This window comes from Falco naumanni, chromosome Z (genome assembly GCF_017639655.2).
Source record: "Falco naumanni isolate bFalNau1 chromosome Z, bFalNau1.pat, whole genome shotgun sequence".
In the NCBI taxonomy this organism is placed as follows: domain Eukaryota; kingdom Metazoa; phylum Chordata; class Aves; order Falconiformes; family Falconidae; genus Falco; species Falco naumanni.
Window position 1 is genome coordinate 60,578,172 of NC_054080.1, and position 19,658 is coordinate 60,597,829.

Below are 19,658 nucleotides of genomic sequence, written 5' to 3' on the forward strand. Positions count from 1 at the left end.
AGTAAAAAGTATAGAGCTTCTTTATTCTGTTACTATAAATATTGCAAATTGTAGAAGAAATGTTTCCCGATGCAACTACGCTTTTCAATAGAAATCTTACAAAACCAGTATTCTTGATTCAAAATTTTTCTTTTTGTGTTCTGTATCACATTTGGCTTCTATATTATTCAAATTTTCACTGGCTGTAAATATGAATTTTCTTCTGATTCATACAGCATGAAAAAACTAAGCAATTTTGAGTTACATTTGTAGTTTGTACCAAAAATAGAAATTTCTTTGAGCCTAAGAATATATTCTCTATACATTTTCTAGAAGCTAAAAACATAGCCAAATCCCCCATTCTTGGAAAGCTGATCTAAGTTTAGAAATCAGAAAAGCAACAAATATGGAGCCCTTTTATTACTATTTTTGCTGTCACATCTCATAGCAGTAAAACAGTGAACAGTCCAGACCCTACGGTGCCATTACCAAACATATTAATCATCCTGTAGGACAGCACATTTGTATGGTGTGAATGGAAGTCTGTTTCTAAAGGAATGGAGTTGCACATCCACCAACAGTAGTAAAAAATTTAATTCTTCCCTTTGCTATTTATTTCTGTGGATGGAATTGGAAGGAAGATGAGGCATAAATACTGAGAAAACTGTTGAAGACAGATTTCTAAGGATGAGCAGTATTTGACAGACATGTTGGAATAACCACTTGGACAAAAATTGAAGGAACATTTGCTTATTAACAAAAAACTCACAGAACTACTCCATGTGTGAAACAGGCTATTAGCTAGTTCTTCTTTAACATAACATATGCAAAGGCCATTCTTCTCAGTGAAAGCAAGCCATTACTTTCACAAACTCTTGTTTATGTAATGAGTTTCATCTATACTGTTGATGTCCAGCATATAATCATACTTCTTCCTAGGAGTCAAGGTGCTAGGAACTCAACTCTCACCTGCTATTTTGTGACCAGTATTTACTTTCAGGCATTTGATGAACCCCAGTGGAGTCTGTTGCTTACATATTTATGTCTTCATTCCACAATTTTTCCTAACAGTACTTTCTGACTGATGGCTAATATCTATCTTCTTTCTTGGATCTCTACAGAGTTATTATACCACAAAAACCAGAAAAAATAAAGTCTTTTTAAGAAAAAAAACCCAACACAGACCTGCTTGACAGAACCAAGGAAATCCAGTAAACAGAGATCAAAATTATTAAACAATGTGAAAATATAGGTGTCAGGATTGTCTGCTATCAGGCTTCCTTTCCTCAAACCTCCCTGAGCCCAAGATAGCTCAAAACATACTACTGAACTGGGATAATCTCTTCTGGGTCCTTTTGCTCCTTCTCTGGGACATATTTTAACCATTTTAGACATGGCTCAAACAACGCAGCAAGATCTAGCTGCACTGATACCACGACGCCAATAGTTTTTGCTGGAAGCAAAGATGCCAGGCCAGTCAGAATAGTGCTGGCAGCCTGGGCTAGGCAATGGGGTCACTGGGCTGATCAACTGCTGACCTGCCCCCAAGTTTTGTTGGTGGGGCTGAGAACAGGGACAGCTAGTTGTTCCTCTCCAGAGGGGATCCTGGTGCTCTGGCAGCATGTGGGGCCCTGGCTGGGGTGGAAAAAGGATGACCCAAAGCAATAGTAATAGGTGCCCCCTCTCAAGTGTCAAAGATAGAACACCCATCATTAAAGTAACAAGCTCATCAATGTTTAGCAAGCACTATGCAGTAATGTAATCATTAAGTTTGTTTAACAGGGTGGTACCATGTTTCAAAGTGAGCTTCTTCACACCATCAGATCATGTAACTTCTGATGACTTGATTTTATTGAACTTAGTGAAAGTGTCATGTTGTTTATCAAACCAGACACACCTATCAAATGGTAACAAAAAAATGGAAGAGAGGGTGGAGTTTTCAAGGGAAATGTGCTTTGAGAACTAAAATAGTAGTTGACTATCCCATCTTTTGCTGGCCACTTAGAGCACTTAAACCATGCTGCTAGTCTGTAGACATTAATAGTCTAGGATACTGATAGACACTAGTGGATGAAAAATAAATTCTTAAATTCTGCTAAAAATGCCCCTGAGACACATCAAAGAGTAGTATCTAGCACTTTGTAATACCTGGTTATGAGCTGCACTCCAGCACTGTCCGTGGCTAGAGAGGCTTACATTTATTTTGGGGTTCTGTTTCAGATTCATAAATTAGTTTTCTAAAGGACAGATCAAATTTTCTAAGGGGAAAAGCTTGATTTGTATTGGTTCACAGGATTCTAATGGTGAATACCTCTCATTTTTTTTCTTTTGATGAGCACACCCTATTTGGCTGGGGAAGAGCACTCTGCATGCACTACAGCTCTACCACACAGTAATAATGATGCTATACAATATTTGCAATGGTTTGGCAATGCATTTTAATAGATCTGCACTAAGTCTATACTCTATCTATCACTCTTTATTCCACATAAATGTTAAAAGTATTCTCTGCTTCATCTGCAATGCTTATGGAAAGACTGAACTAAGAATATCCTTGGCAAAACAAAAACATTAACTTTGTGGATGGCCAATCTCTTTCACCAAGGACCTGCATGTTTTCTCCCCAACACTTCAGATCTCCAATTGCATTTTCAAGTACTGCACAGAGCTTGCTGCACACTTGTACTCAGGTATTTCAAAGGGAATATTGATTTAAGTTTAGCATGCTTACCATTAGCTGTTCAGAGTTGGCATCATTGTCTATAAAGCCAAGTATTTTTATGAAGTCCTGGATTTCTGTACCTATTTTTTTTTTAGATAATCAAAGAATCATAGAATCATTTAGACTGGAAAAGGCCTCTAAGATCATCAAATCCAACCATTAAGCCAAGACTCACAAGTCCATTACTAAATCATGCCCCTAAGCACCACATCTATGCGTTTTTTAAAATATCTCCAGGGATGATGATTCCACCACCTCCCTGGGCAGCCTGTTGCAGTGCTTGACCACCCTTTCAGTGAAGACATTTTTCCTAACATCCAATCCAACCCCACCCCCCCACCCCTACCCCCCAGTGTAACTTGAGGCTGTTTCCTCTCATCCTGTCACTCGTCGTCTGGGAGAAGAGACCCACCCCCACCTGCCTACAGCCTCCTCTCAGGCAGCTGTAGAGAGCAGTAGGGTCCCCCTGAGCCTCCTCCTCTCCAGGCTAAACCCCAGTTCCCTCAGCTGCTCCTCGCAAGCCTTGTGCTCCAGACCCTTCCCCAGCCCCTTGCCCTTCCCTGGACACGCTGCAGCCCCTCTACGTCCCTCCTGCAGTGAGGGGCCCAAACCTGAACACAGGGTTCGAGGTGCAGCCTCACCAGTGCCCAGTGCAGGGGGACAGTCCCTTCCCTTGTCTTGCTGTTGATCTTAAAAGTTTATCAGTATATAAAAGTATCTTGTGATGTAATTTTTGTGTTATCATGTGCATGAATGGCTACATGGTCAAGAAAGGCAATGGGTCAGAATGGAGATTAATGGACATTCTTGGCCAATTCTGTAATCTAATTTGAATAGATACTTTTGGAACTATTGAAAAAGCACTTTTTTACATGGGGGACAAGGGATGTGACCCTAATAAGAAATTTCTTTCTTATGAATTGCAGGCTTTCTTAGCTTATATGGGCTTGAATAACTTTAAACTTCTGAGCTAATAATTTTGCTTCCCTTTTATGTAATGTTTCAGAGTCCCAGAATGTTTTTCAAAGGCAGCAATATATATGTTTTTTCTACCACTTTTGATATGTTTCCAGTGAGGCTTGGTTCAATCATTGAATGAACTGACTTTTGGTAACTGTTAACATTGTAATTACAACACTTCTGTAGACAACAGATCAGGGCCACAAAAAAACAGACTAATCTGGTTCCCCTGTATTTCTTTCCCACAGTTAGATTTAGTGATATGCCTGATTTCTTTTCTTCTCAACACACCCCACTCACCCCATTTTTAAAACATATCTGTCCTAATAAGGAATCAGTACAAAATGGAATCAATGCTGAAATCCTTTCCTCCAGAGATCTGTGGTGCTTTAAAGCAACAGTACTTACCCTATTGAAAGCATGCATTGAGCTACTGTTATTAGAAAAGAGAGAGAAATTACTGCATTTTTAAGATAAAATATTCATCTTTTCTAATTGGCTTTAAATCTGAAGAGGCACATGTTTAACAAACATTTCATTTATGTTTCATCTTTTTCAGAGGAAGTCTAATCTGCATGCTGAAATCTGTTATTTTTCATATCCATAATTTGCCCCTTCTGAAAATAAGCCTCTCAAAAGAATGAGTGGGTGCTTTTTTTTAGTTCTGCCAAGATGTTTTTCCTTTTAAGGATCTGATTAATAACCTGTTATGAATGTCAAAGGGCAGACTCAAAGGAAAGAGTAATTTATTTAAAAAATTCAGAGTATTTTTTTAATATGAAGCCTTGTGCATATAAGTCTCTCATTTCAAACTGTGCTGTCTCTACAGCTGCGTGCACGAGTACTTATGAGAAACTTCCACAGCTCTTTTCTGTGTCCATGCCCACTGCTTGCTCAGTTCCCTCCCCTTTCCTACAGACCTTTTTAAGTATGGAAGTAAGATGCAAAAGATTTTTCAAAAGTCAGCCCTTAAATGGATGTGCTTTCCTAAACCCCATATGCAACTCCCATAAGAACATAAACGCTTGTAAAGGAGAATACAAACTCCACATTATACATGCCATCACCAATAGACAACCATCTGGGTTTTGTTGGTTTTGTCCACAAAAGGAAGGTTTGCAGAGCATTCTGAAAGCTATTGTTCCTATGGATTATTTTGTAATGGGATGCCATATATTGAATATTTACCCTCTGCTTTAGGTCATGTGCCTACTACATGTGATAGGCCGCTGTTCCTGGTTCTGTCACTGCCCTAGAAAAATTCTCAGGACTATATTTTGAGCAAAGAAAAACAGGAAAAAAATCTGTATGTCATTAAAAAAACCCAGTCCTACCCAAACTGGGATATCTGATTACCTAACTTATGGTTTACTGTCATCTCTGCACCTTCTGCATTTCTGGGAATCACACCTTTTTCTTCTTTATATAAAAAGCAGACATCAACACATAAGAATCATGCTTATCCAAATTAAACCAAAATCTGCCTTATTTTCCTTCAACTCTGTATCTTTCCTATTTAATGTTTAAATCATACAGATATGAATCCTTCTGTCAGCTTCACTTCATGTCTGCTATGGCAGCCTTCAGAGTATTTCTACCACACCACATCTCCCCAGCAATGTGGTAATCTGCAAGACCAATTTCACCAGCTGATCCTTAGATCTAATCTTGGAATTACCTTTTTTATATCCGAGATGTATCTTCAGACTGCAGATGACTGACTTAAATTTCCCTCATTGTCTCAAGCTGTAGTTCCATGTTTGCAGTTCTGGATTGTCATATTACCTTGGAGTACAGGTTTGAGTCAGTTCAGACACATGAGCACTTTCCCACCACTGTTCACTTACCAAGAGCTAATGGTAGAAGTTTTTGGATGGCAAGAAGCCTGATGCTCTGACTGCTCTGTGTGCAGCAATTCACTTGTCCGTCCTTTTTCCCTGTGGGGCTCCCTGTGGACTGGCCTCTTCGGAACAACTGGCCTTCTGTTTGTAATATTAGACTTCCCCTTGCTGCTGGCTAGAAACAAGTGTCCTTAAAGTGCTACTTCACTGCCAGGACACTATTCAACGCTGCAAAAGCAACACATAATTTTTGGTTTTGACTGAGCGGCAACCGCAGTAGCAGATGTATGGATTCTTGCCTGATGACACCTGCATGTGTCCTGATGCAGCTGTATTCAGACCCTCTGTGCCAGGCATAAGCCTTCTTGTCCAGTAATGGTCACATACAGGGAGAGTAGGTACATGTAGAGATGGAATGACAGCAGACTAGGTTGCCCCAAGCCTAAACATTCTCAATATATTGTTGGGCTTTGTGTGAAGATTAGTAACTACTTGCACCTGTGCATCAGGATTGGGAGAGGCAAACTGCAAAGGATGCACTCTGAGCTGTTTTATGCAAAATCCCACATTTGTTCTGCAAAACTGTGTATTGTTGAAATGAAACCAAGAAACTGTCATTCTCTACATCTTTTTGTTCTCAACCTTTTTTCCTTGTCTTATTTTTTGCAGAACAGAACTCCTGACATTTGAGGACCCCTGTTCTGAATCACTTAATACTTATATGTATGCAGATTCCTCCCTGAATTGTTTTCCAGATCCCAGCAATGCAATTCAATTGCTTTCTAATTGGAATCTAATTGCTTAAAAATGACAACTTAATAATCACTCAATGAAGAAAATATGAATGATTAAAAGCAATGCAAAACAGAAAATGCAGACAACTATTTAGATTCCACTGTTTATGTACAGTTTTAAATGGGAAAGGATGAGACACTGAAAGGTTATTTGCCAGAATCATTTGTCTGGAAAGGATGATAGCGCAAGTCCTCCTACTGTCCAGACAATTCCCACTGAAGTCCACCAGTGTACCTCTTCTTGAGGGGTGCAGACATGAGAAGAGGTTGGGTAGGTGTAGGAAAAGGGCTGCTGAAGCCAAGCATCTGTGGTATAATACTGCAAGAGATAACACATTGGCAAGAGGAGACTGGTGAGACTGAGGTCTGCTCACTGCCTGAACTAGCTCTTTTATCACCTGCCTTAGCTTCTGCTCTCTCTCCCACTCTTCAGTTGGTACAGGAACATATGCAAGCAGCACAGACTGCTAGTGCCACTTGGCTTCACTCCACAGCTGCCTGGAATGCTCTTCCCCTGCCCAAATAGCACGTGTTTGCTTTGCTGTATCTTCCTTCACGACTGTAGCTTATTATCCATTGCTCCCACACACTGGCTTCCACAGTAGGTTAGCCATCCTCTCAAAGGCAGCTTTTATGGCAGTCTGTGGCTTCATCCACAGGTGTCACAACTCATTAGACAAGAGGGGGAAAATTGCTGCTGTTCTGTCCCCTGCTAGATGGACACACAAGTCTTCTTTCAGCAGGAATAACTCTTCTTACACGATTACATGTGCTGTCTTGGCCAGTGCTGATTACGGGGCTCTGTGCTAATGCTTACCTTTGCTGCCTGTGGGATGGAAACAAGCAGACAAATCCACTCTGGCAGAAACATGGAAGACACCTTGCTGTTGATAGCTATGCTCTGCCAGCATGTTCCTGAAATACAGGCATCCCCTGCCATGGGTGAAGGGCTCTACTCCTTGAGCAATGACCAGCAACTGGTCCACAGGGAAAAGAAGCAGAGGGAAGGATGGCTTGCTGATGATCTGCTCTTTGTGGAGTGCCAGAACAGATAGAGCAGAATAGGACTAAGGGAAATATGAAAAGTGGCAGAAACTAATGGTACCAGTGGAGACAGCTTTTATACCTCATATATAGCCTTTGTTTTGAAAGACATTACATTAAGCAATATCATTCTAGGTCAGCAAAAGCAAATCTTTGCTCAAGCCAAGAATGACCCAGTTTTGTTATTACACAGCATGCCCTTAGAGCACCTGGACTTCAGTGAAATCAGTTACTCCAAGCAGCAAATATGAGATGTTTGTCCTCTGCTGTGAACTAACGTTCAGTTCTGATTCTCCTGAGGGGCATGAAGAACAGTGGCTGGATGCACACGTCCTTAGGTCAGCGTGGGTTAGTCACACAGCAAGACAGTGGGGTAGAGCATGGGCATGCAGGGCACGAGATCACTGGCAGTACTAGACTGACCTTTGGCAAAATGGCCACAACCTGGCTACGTATCGGTTACCCATTCCCTGCTGCAATTCAGCTACTGTCCTGGGAATCCTTCTCCTACCTCCAAAGGGGTAAGCTGTCCACAGAGAGTTCCAAACATTCTGCTACGGTTCTGGAATGCAATGGGAAAATCTAAGTGTTGGGCCTCAGAGAGCAGTCAGCGTTCTCATGAAAAGGGCAAGATGACCACCAGTCTGTCAGTGTTCACTGTTGCATTTCTTAGGTGACCCCAGAGGTCTGGCTTGGTCATGCACCACCACCGTGCACTGGCTAAGCTGGTCCTACTCAGGAAAGGGTGCAAGTGTACCTTCTGACAATAGAACTGGCAAAGCTGCCACACTCCCAGAAAAAGACTAAAGCTACCTCTTCAGACTATCAAACCACATTTATACTAGCTCAACACTTTGCATGATGGAAACATGGAGATTTTGATTCAGCAGTCATCACACTAAAACTGAATTTATTTTGTGGAATCAGAGGTTCATTGATTGTAAGAAAGTGAAAGACAGGTTAAAGGGGAAGTCTGTATGTAGCAGATTTTTGGAGTTCTGAATTTGTCATTTCTGCCCTTTCTCCTCTCTTCTCCACACATTTTTCTTTTAAACTGAGGCAAAAGATTTTGGGGAATACTGCAGCTCATATCCTTCAAGTATTATATTGAAAAGCCTGTTTATCACACTTCTTTTCCCTCAGTCCTAAGTTAAAACCTCTTCAACAATTTGCTAGTAAATGTCTCTGCTGTAAGATCTACAAAAAGGTTCTTGGCATTTTAAATTTTCCAGAAGCTGTTATGGAATAACTCCTCAGGTAAAGTTTTACCTAACAGACTAGATGTCTTCTAAATGTTCAGCAAGACTTTAAAATTAGTATCTGCACGTGACCTAATTTGAAGCTGTAACTTTGTCCTGGTTTCAGCTGGGATAGAGTTAATTTTCTTCTCAGTAGCTGGTGCAGCGCTGTGTTTTGGCTCTGATGTGAGAACAATATTGACAGCACACTGATGGTTTCAGTTGTTGCTGGGTGATGTTTATACTAAATCAAAGACTTTTCAGTTCCTTGGGCCCTGCCAGCCAGAGGGCTGGAGGGGCACTGGAAATTGGGAGGGGACACAGCCAGGACAGGTGACCCAAACTAACCATAGAGATATTCCATACCATATGACATCATGTATATAAACTGGGGGAAGAAGAAGGAAGGGGGGGACATTTGGCATTATGGCATTTGTCTTCCTGAGTAACTGGTACATGTGATGGAGCCCAGCTGCCCTGGGGATGGCCAAATATTGCAGCACTCTCCAAACTAGCCAGCTGCAACAAGGTCTTTTACCACAACATACTCTTCGTGCCAGTCCCTCTGCTGCCCTCCCCTAGTCTCTCCTCACCCAGGGCACATGCTCTCTCTTCTCTTGCTTCTTCCTTCTCTCTTTTCCTCAGCTGCCCTCTCTTCTTTGGCTCTCAACCATTTAAAAGAAGCAGCCACAGCTGCACCTTATCTACATCAGCCAACCCACCGCCCCTGAAGCCAACCCACAGCTGTATATTATCAATGCTAATTAACCCAGCTACATTGCTCTACAGCTGAACATCTGCCTGCCCATGGGAAGTGGTGAGTGAATTCCTTGCTTTGCTTTGCCTTCATGTGTGGCTTTTGCTTTACCTATTAAATTGTTCTTATCTCAAACCTGAGTTTTACATTCCTTTCTGATTCTCCTTCCTATCCGTCTGGGTGAGGGGGAGTGAGAAAGGGGTTGTGGGGTGCTTAGCTGCTGGCCTGGGTTAAACCATGGCACTTATACTACCATAAAGTTCTGTTGTTTCTACTGCATGAGTTTCTAGCAGTCATTCAGTCTTCTGTGCCAATCATTTTGTCCAACTTCTGCAGTAGAGCCTTAGTTCTGTGTTCATGTGGCACGCTGACATTCTCCATCCCTGCTTTCTTCTAAAAATTAATTATGCTTGCATTTGATGCTGCTTACACAGACTGCTCCATTTTATGAAAGGAAACACTTCTTAGTGTTTAGGGCTTATTTGTCACAGCTTGGTTTCATTTTTTGAAGGTCCATCCTCTGTAAAACTGTGACCTACTTTTACTGTGACAGAGAGCTGACCAAGACAGACCACTTGGTTGTCTACTCAGCACTCAAACATTTTGCATTAAAAAAAAAGAATGCATTTTCCTCTCAACTGATCTTAGCACTCCTTGCCACCATCTGAAGTTGGCATAAATGCTGTAAATTCCACAAGTGATAGAAAATTGAGAAAACTTGAGGAATAATACCAAGTCCAAGAGAGGGAGGACTTGAAGGAGTAATATCAAGCCAATTCTTTACACAAGACCTCTCAAACACAAACTTCTCATGAAAGTAGTTCAAATCTAATGTTTGTTGAAGTTTAAACTCTTCTGAGAAAATGGCTAACTCAGATTAAGATAATTTACTTTGATAAGAAGGCAATTTCAGAATTATTGAAAACCGCTGAAAAAAACCCAATTTGAGGAGGCTGGGGAATTTTTAGTTGAGAGAGATAATTTTATCTGAATAATGTCACCTATTCTGTACTAGAATGTATTTTTCAGTGAACTTACTAAAAATCACATAGATGTATTTATGAGCTACATCTTGTACTACAATTAGAAACAATTAATTGCAAGCAGGTAATTCCTACAAAAAAATTAAATTCTACTATTTGGAAAGCATGGTGTACAGAGGACATGTTGGTGGGGGGCGGGGGGGGGCATGGGGGGCATCCTTGGTTAATCATGTCTCTCTTCTAATTCTGAAACTCCCTTGGAAGATGAGGAAAACAACCGACAATGTCAACCTTCAGCATCAAATGATGACCATTTATATTGCCCATATTGTTTATATACAGTACAAACTGCTCATTTAGTTGGAAGCATAAATTAATTCTCACGTTCTATTAGCTTGCAGTCAGTTGGTGTCTCTCAAAGTTTACACTTTTAGTAGCAAGTAAAGATGCACTATGGAGTTCTATCATTTAACTGTAAAATTCTTATTATCCTATCAAAAAATGTCGTAATCTATTTTCATTATTGCCTTGAAACTTATATGAGATGACAGATTATTCCCCTTTAACTGTGCACAAATTATGATCAGAGAAATGTCACAATGTCCGTGATTTGAAGCACAAGCAACCACACAGGAAAAGATAGTCTTTCCAGGCAAATGTTCATTCATTCATGCATGCATACATTCATTCATGTTCAGCTGAAAGAGGAGCAAATACACAGCTGCCAATGCACACAGCTTTTGAACTATCATCACGTACCATTGAGCTATGACCCTATTGAGACATGGGTGAATATTGGAAAACAACATGATTTAATTTGCTGTCACCGTAAGTGAGCTATATGAATGACTGTGACTAATATTGTAATGTACTTTTGTTGATTGTACAACAGCTGCCTTTGCGTTAAGTATGAAGCATTTAAAACTTCATAGGAACAAAAAAGTTGGAAATGTTTTGTTGTTTAGAAACTATGCTTTTATAATTTGTAGAATTTGCATACCATCTCGTTTCTAACAGTCCTTCACAAATAATTGAGAAACTTCTGCATAAATTTAGAGCAACCCTGAAGCAATTATTGTGTTCTTTACTGATCCATGCAAAATCGATTCTCATGTACATGTAGGATTTTTCCTGGCTTGTTGACAGAACACCACCCTTGTAATAACTCTCAGTGTCAAGATCAGAGTAATGACACACATTCAGCTATTAAAATACATAGGAATGTTACCACTCTGAGTCAATGGTCAAAAAATCGTAGGCAGTGCGCCCCACAGTTAGTCTATGTTCATTACATGAGAAGAAATCACATTTGAACACTGAAAAGTTAAAAGACCAGTTTTATTCTCATAGCAATTTCATCTGACATGCCCCAAATTTCTCCTTTTCTGCATTTACATGACAATTTAAATAATGTCTTTAGGAAGAATGTAAAGAAATTCAGGATTTTCTGGTTTCAAAAGGGTTGCATCAATGTAGATATGGGCTTTCAGATTTCAACCACATCTCTGAACCAAAGGTTCTTCAGTGCTTCAAACAGCTGCTCCCATTTATTATCATCATTCAGACCAGGTCCTTCAAACTGCAGTGTCGGGAAGTATTTGAACTCTTTTAGAGAGTAGGAAATGGTTGAACACTTCCAAGAAACCTTTTTAACATCCCCACGCATGGAAGCAGGATTTTGTGACCACAAGTCAAGGCTACGGGCCAAGGCTACCTTGCTTGAACCTGCGCACCAGACATCGGGATAGCCATGCGTTTTGCAGGCTATTTATTATGCCAACAGGAGAAGCCAGCAGGAGAGTCAATCTGTGTTTTACTAAACAAGCCTCAAACCTGAAGGCCTCCTTGCTACCTTCGCACGCCCACTACCACTCCCCAGGTGAGGCGGGCCGCCCCGACGCGCTCTGAGGCGGGCAGGGACGGAGGGGCCGCGCAGCTCCTCCCTTCGGGCACCGCCCGCCCCGGGTAGCCCCGAGGCGTGGCTACCAAGTAGCGCCCACCGCGGCCCAGCCGGCGCCTCAGAGCCCCGCTCCGGCCATGGCCGTTGGCAACGTCCGCACGCCTTGCGCTGGGCCCGCCCCCCGAGGCGGGAAGCCCCGGGCCTCCTTCCCCCACGGCTCCTGGCTGGTGCTGGCAAGCGAGGGAGGCGGGACGGAGCCCCCCATCGCCCCCTGTCCGCCCAGACGGAGCGGCGAGGGCAGCGCATGCCCAACCGCCCTCACTACGGCGGGTCCGCCTCCCTCCCCGCCCCAGGAATGGGCTCTCCCAAGCCCTGCCCCCGCCGCCGCGCTGCCTCCAGCCTGCCCCGGGGAATGGGCGCTCCCCCTACCTTCCAGGCCCGTCCCGCCCCGTAACCTCACTTCCGGGGCGGCCATTTTGGGAGGTCAGCGCTCCGTGGCTGGTCGGTGGCGGAGGGGGCGGGCTCGGGCCTGGGCCTGGGCCGCAGCGGCCGGCGACAGCGGCGGGCCGGGGGGCGGGGAGCTGAGGAGCCGGCGAGTGTCGGGGGCGCCGCAGGGAAAGAGCCGCCACCCGGTGATCGCAGCGCTCGCCTGTCCCCACCATGTCGGACTTCGACAGCAACCCCTTCGCCGACCCGGACCTCAGCAACCCCTTCAAGGTGAGGCTTGGGGCGGGGAGGGGGCGGCGGGCGACCGTGAGACTTGCTCGGTGTCGCGGCGGAGGGAGAGCGGGCTGCGCCGAGCCGTGGGCGTCCCGGGGGAGGGACGGACGGACGGACCCCGGCCCTTCTCCCGCGGCGTGCGCGGGGCCGCTGCCTGCTGCGGCAGGTGGGGAAGGGCCGGCGCCGTGGGGCAGCGCAGTGTTCAGGGGGCCGGCAGCAGTGCCGGGGGGCAGCCCGCCGGGAGGCTGCGGGGTCGTGGCGGCTCCAGCAGGCTGGCAGGACAAGCAGTGTTACCGGAAGCCCTAGGAACGGGCACGGCCGTTTCAAAAGTTCGGGTTTTCATGTGTCCTTCTGTTGCTAAAATAACGCAAATCGAGTTTCAGGTGCGTTATTTTGAAGAGAAAAACGTTTCTTTATTTTGGCGGTAACTTTGTGCGTGTATAATACTACTACAGTCTTTTTTTCTTCCGTTTGACTGACCCAGATAGTTAAGCTTAGGGAATTTACCTTCTTTTTCCTTTCTGGTTTACTCCCAGCCTCTGTCAAGCTTGCATGTTTCTTTATGTTATTTCTGAAACATGCAGGATGCTGATGTCTCGGCATAAGTTCTACCCTGCATCTCAAAATGCGGCATTTTGCATTTAAGTTTTGCACTATTGATTTGTCATACAGCTGAGAATTGTTTGTTCATCCACTGTTCTGGCTTCAGCTGTCAAAATAAGCTGACCTCCTTGCATGCTTCCCGTCCTTTTCTTCCTTTGTTATTTGAATCTAGTTCAACTAATTTATTGAGCTACTTACTTTAAGAATCTTACTGAGCTTTTTTTTTGGGTTGCATTTTATTTCATGTTGACTCTTTAAAGCACGCACATAGTATACGGCAGTGAGTTTACAATGTCAGCTGGAATAATTAGGCATTTTAAAAATTGAGCTGTCGCATTTCAAGCATAATTATGTGCAGGTAGCTGGTGGAAGCATAGCATTACTGACATTTATTCATTGGAGTCTGAGTCATTAGTTTAGTTTTTATGGTCGTAAAATTCAGTCAGTAGTATTCCTTAGGCTAGGCACTCTGTTTTTACTTGATGTTTTACAGAGTGTTATGACCTCCCAGAGGAACAGCAGCCCTGGCCTTGAGGTTGCCGCCAACAATAATTTGGACTGGTACCAGTGGCACTGAGCACTATTCTTTTAAATACCTTTTGGCACCAAGTGCTGAAAAGGTGTCATTGTTCTAGAATGTGACTTCAGCAACAAAGACACGTGATGCTTTCCCTGACTTTTTCTAATAGTTATGAAAATAACATCTAGCAAAATTTATTGTGTAGAGATACCCAGCACAGTTAGGGGTATTGGAAGCAGTATGCTTGCCCCTGCATTGTTCATCAGCCCAGGAAACTTGTCCTACATAGTGTTTCTGAGACCTAAGCTAGGGACCTACCTCAGCCATACTTCTGGTTTGTAGAGATTGCTTAAAGTGCAGTAGTTGATTCCAGTTTCTCTTCAGGGGAAAGACTTCTTGTAGCTGTGAGGCAGAATCCACGCTCTACTTCTCATCTGCAACTCATCACGATAAAAGGACTCTATAACAACTTCTCTGTAACTTGAAGCTCACTGTTAAACATAGTTCTAGGTTTTTTATTTGCAGAAGTTGGTTTAGGAAAGCTGTATACTTTTCCTTTTTCAGAGGCTTTTTTCACTTCCTTCAGTCCTTTCTAACTTCCTTCATGTTCCACTGCTGACAAAAGGTAATCTTGCATACCTTTACTTATCCACATGTTTAACTTGAGGGGGCGAAAGGCCTCCATGTATAAGCCAAACCTTGACTGCCACTTTGTTGGCATAACAGCTTTGAAATTAGTGGGTATTAATGCATGTCTGCATTTCAATTCTGTCTGACTGTGTGTTTTAAAGTATTTTACAGATTGAACCAGTATTTCCAGGTGGACACTGACAAACCTAAGTCATGTTGTCTGAACATCTCATTCAAATGAACTTATTTTTATTTGTCTTTGCTTGGTAATGTTATGTATGATGTGATGAGTTATTTTCCTTACTTTTGAAGGCAGTGCCTGTGCTAATGTAAAACCACAAAATAGTATGGCAGAGAAGGGGGGGAGCAGGCGTTATGTGGAAGAGTTGTTGCCAAGGTCTAAATATAGATCCTGCTCTTTCTTAAATATTTTCATTTTACCCGCTGTCTGTGATCTACTTGTGAGGTTTTCTGTGACTGTTTTTAGTCTTTTAATAAAAATATTTTAGCAGAGATTCTTGCTTGATATTGAACCAAATAAATGTGCTCTCTGGGAAGATAAAGGTAAAGCAGAAACATCTAGTTTGTTATATTTTGGGTAGATAATTCTTTTGGAAACCTAAAATTAAATTATGTTTCTGTTTTGGTATCTACTGGAAGTAATGAAATTTAGTTTGTAAAACAGAATTTTTTGTTTCAGGTATTAGCTTACTTGGCTTGATCTTAAAATGTTGCTGATTTTGAGGCAGTGGCTACTTAACATCTACTTCTTTTTTTTAATAAACAAACTTGAATTGAACCCAAAGATTGGTATGCTTTTGAAGTCATTCCTCTGAAAGTAGCTGTCCTTTGGATGCTGTACCAAAAAAAAGAGATTATTCGATTTAAGAGACAAGAGGTAATGAAACAGATAAGTAAAATTCTAATGTTGAAAAGCTTTTGATCGTATTAAAGTTGTACAGAAGAAAATGCAACCATGTACCATACAAATGTGATAATCCTGCTATAATTTGATATAGCAGCATTGTGTAGAAAGACACATTTGGCATGACCTCAAGTATCATAAATGAAAGTAGACTAATAATGAAAGCTGTAGTCTTCTGTCTTGGGAAGTGATACAGATAAAAGGTTACGAAACAGCAGTCTCTCAAAATCCAGTAAGTTTCATTTACTCGGAAACAATTCAGCAATTCATTTACAATAAAAATGTGTTGGTTCTGTGGTGGATTTTTTTTCTTTTGTAAGTGAATGATACTACGAAGAGAAGAAATTATTATTTTTTTTTTTAAAGTAAAGCTATGAATTTCACAGGCCTTTGTGGCTTGGCTGACAGACATTACATTGTTTGAGGGCTGGATGTTGCAGTCCTCCAAACATATGATATGATTATTTATTAGCAACTACTACAGATATTATGGTAGGAGTGAAAATAAAATATATATATGTGAAAGCCAAACCACTGTATGATACGGGTGAAGACTTAAACAGAACAGCCCGTGTCATGTTCAGTTTTAGTGTGTAAGGACAGAAATCATGAAAACTCGAATGTAATGTTAGTTATGTGAGTCGTTTCTTTGGGTGGGATTAGGTACCCAAATTCTGGTTAGCATCAAGTTGTTACTCCAAAAAGACATGGATCTTTTGTAGTTCTGTCATGACTACCATTCTGTTTAAGGTGCTCTAAGGTATCTAAAAATGGTGTTAGGCACCTGAATTGCCCCCACAAAGGTCACAGGATTACTTGAGTCACTAGCGCTAAGCATATGTTAGAGCTTTGTGCTGGTTTGGGCTGGGGTACAGTGAAATTTTCTGCATAGTAGTTAGTATGGGGCTGTGTTTTGGATTTGTGCTGGAAACAGTGTTGGTAATTTAGGGATGTTTTTGTTATTGCTGATTGGGGTTTACACAGAGTCAAGGCCTTTCCTGCCTCTCCCATAATCCCACTGGTGAGTAGACTGAGGGTGCACAATAAGCTGGGAAGGGCCACAGCTGACCCCGACTGACCAAAGGTGTATTCTGCACCACAGAACATGCTCCGCAATAAAAGCTGGGAGAAGGAGTGGGATGGGGTGGTGGGAAGGAGAGGAATGTTTGGAGTTGTGGCATTTGTCTTCCAAGTAACCACTACATGTGATGGAACCCGGCTTTCCTGGAGGTGTCTGAACACCTGCCTGCCAGTGGGAAGTAGTGAATGAATTCCTTGTTTTGCTTTAGTTGCATGTGTGGCTTTTGCTGTACCTATTAAACTGTCTTTAATCTCAACCCATGAGTTTTCTCACTTTTACCCTTCCAGTTCTCTCCCACATCCCACTGTGGGGTGGGGAGAGAGCGAGCAGCTGTTTGGATCTTAGTTAAATCTACTACAGAGGTAATTCCAGTTATAAATTGGATATTACACTTAATCTGACTCACATGAGTGCAAAATTATCTGGTTTGACAGGAAGTAGAAGCTGAAGGTTTGATGCTGAAGCTGCAGATGGCTGCTACCTTGTATGGCAGCAGAATCTCTACAGTTCGTACCTTGATTGCTCGAGTGAAGCTGAAGTGATAGAAACTTACAGGAAGAGAGAGAAGTCTTAGTTATTTTGAAGGACCAGGACCCTAATTACTTAAAGTGTTTCTGTAGTGTTTGTGCTTTAGAATTAAAAAGTTTTGTTTTGTGTCTATGTGTGTAACTGAGTTTGAATTCTTTTATTGACTGAAATATACCCAATTAAGTTGTCTGTCTTTAAAATCGTAAAGGACATAAAATAAAAATATTTTTCTAACTTTATTGCCTGGTTTCCCTTCATGTTTTCAAAGCTTATGAATTCCCCTAAATCTTGTATAATTTAATGCTGAGCATCATGGTATTGGAAGTCACCTTTAGCTGACCTACATGGTGGTTAGTTTTTAAGAGTACATGTCATCAGTGCTGTAACTGCACTGTAATCTGTTAATACTGTGAAGTGTTTTAATAGGTGTTTGGTAAGGGTTACAGCTTCGTTTATTTTTCAGATTTTCCATAAAGTGTTAGCACATATTGCAGTAGTATTATTACTGCACTATATATTGAGATTTAACATTACAAAGAGGAACATAATACACATTCAAGAGCCGAGGAAGGAGAAAGATTAAAGAATAACAATGTGATGGATATGGTATTTGTTAGGCATCCAGTACTCCATTGCAGGATGGGACTGATGCAAGCTTTAGGACAAATTTGGTCTTGTGAGCCTCTGAAGTTCTTCTTGGTCGCAGAGGTGAGGCGTTTGCTCAGTAGCTTGGAACCCATCATAGCTCTGCTTCCATGAGATAATGTGGTGTATAATGGGCACCACTTGAGACCCGAGTATGAGAAATGCCAGCTGGCTACTTTTGCACTATCCTATTTAATAGTTGTTCTGGCAGTGCTAGAGTGAAGATGTTTTGAATATCATTGTATGAAGGGGGTGAGAAATGGCTGATCAGTGAATGAGATGTTAAATGTGAAATTGTGAAAGAACTGTTGTATTGGTTACTCTGATTTTTTTGTTATTATTAATATTATTGTTGTTAGAAGTACAGAAATAGAATTTATTTTGCCTCTAAGTCATTAATTCCTCCAGGTGTTAATGTGTAACCTTTAAAGGACAGCTCTTTCTTGTAGTAAGTGATTTTTAATCATAGATTAAGATGTATTTATAGTAGGTACGATACATTAAGGCTTCTTTATTCTGTTAAATGTAAATTGTACTGCTAATATACTATTAGGATAGTGAAACATGAAATCTGAATTTAATTGCTGTTTGTGAAGTTTCTGTACCCTTACTCAGTCTTGGGCATGGAATAATGAATAAAGAAGTAAAGCATGAAGTCCCGGCAATGTTTGAAACTGCATCAAAACATTAGTAGCTTCTTGAAACTTTGCTTTTCCATGTGTAGCTTACTGTGGCATGAACAGGGAGGAAGTCTTTGGAGAGTGTAGCTGTTTGATATATACCATATGTTTGCTGAACATATGCAAATTGCAGTTTCAGAAGCTTAATCTGGCTGAATGTAGAGTGTTACGGGACTGAAAAACACATCCTTCATGTGCAGGCTGTCTTTTCCCAGCGTCAGATCTTAATTTAAAAGCTGAAACCCAACAGTTAACACAGGAGAAAAGAAAGCTTTGATATCTATTGCTGGCCAGATAATTTCTTTTTTCCTCTCCCAGTTTTGTTCTCAAAAGCTAAGTTTTGTCAGCAGTTTCTCCCCAAAAATTGCTCATGAGGATGTACGGCAAGCAAAGTATATCATAAGGAGAGTTTCAACTGAAACAGCAATAACTTTGATTACTCTCCAGAACTCATAAATGAGAAATGGGATGGATAGTTTTCTCTTTGATTCAGAAATCGAAAAACTCAGACCAGCATAGTTTCAGGAATTTTTTGTTGTGTTTTTGTTTAATCCTCTGAGGCAATGGTATGATCTTAGGAAGTGCTCAACAGAAAGTACAACTGTGGGCATAAAAAAACCAACCCACCAAACCTCAGGATGAATTCTTACTGGAAAGTACAATTAGTGTTACTCATATTTAGAAAAGGCTAATATAGGGAATAAATTGTGATAATTGATGGAGAACTTACCTTGAAATGAAAAGAGCTTGTACTTTTCATGTAGCAAAAATAAAAGTCTTTCAGTAGAAGTGATATGGGTAAGAAATCCTAGTTGGTCAAGATTGGCTTTGCTAGATTTGTGGATCTAGTCTCATGATTTCCCTGGGATGGATTCACCAGTCTGGATTCAGTGCTATATACAGTCAGAGTTTCTGGAAGGAGTAACATCTTTGCTGAGCATTTTGAATAGTTTGGAGGTTAAGATTGGGGTTGTGCCTCTCTTGCTTCGTGGGAACTTCCTTCCAAGCACAAAAAGCAACAGGGCAAATGCATAGCTAGATAAAAGTGTTTATGGAACAGTAAATAGCAAAGAAGTTGGCAAAGCGAAGGCTGGTTGATGTCAGTGAC

The 19,658-nt window shown here is 41.6% G+C and overlaps 1 protein-coding gene across 1 annotated transcript in view; it reads left to right on the forward strand.

The window, feature by feature from the left end:
- Positions 1–12,732: 12,732 nt before the first annotated feature.
- SCAMP1 (secretory carrier membrane protein 1) overlaps positions 12,733–19,658 on the forward strand; it is a 49,929-nt gene continuing 43,003 nt past the window's right edge. Inside the window, exon 1 of the mRNA XM_040579599.1 lies at positions 12,733–12,935. Coding sequence (XP_040435533.1) covers positions 12,879–12,935 — 57 coding nt within the window. The 5' untranslated portion in view covers positions 12,733–12,878. The remainder of the gene's footprint in view (positions 12,936–19,658) is intronic.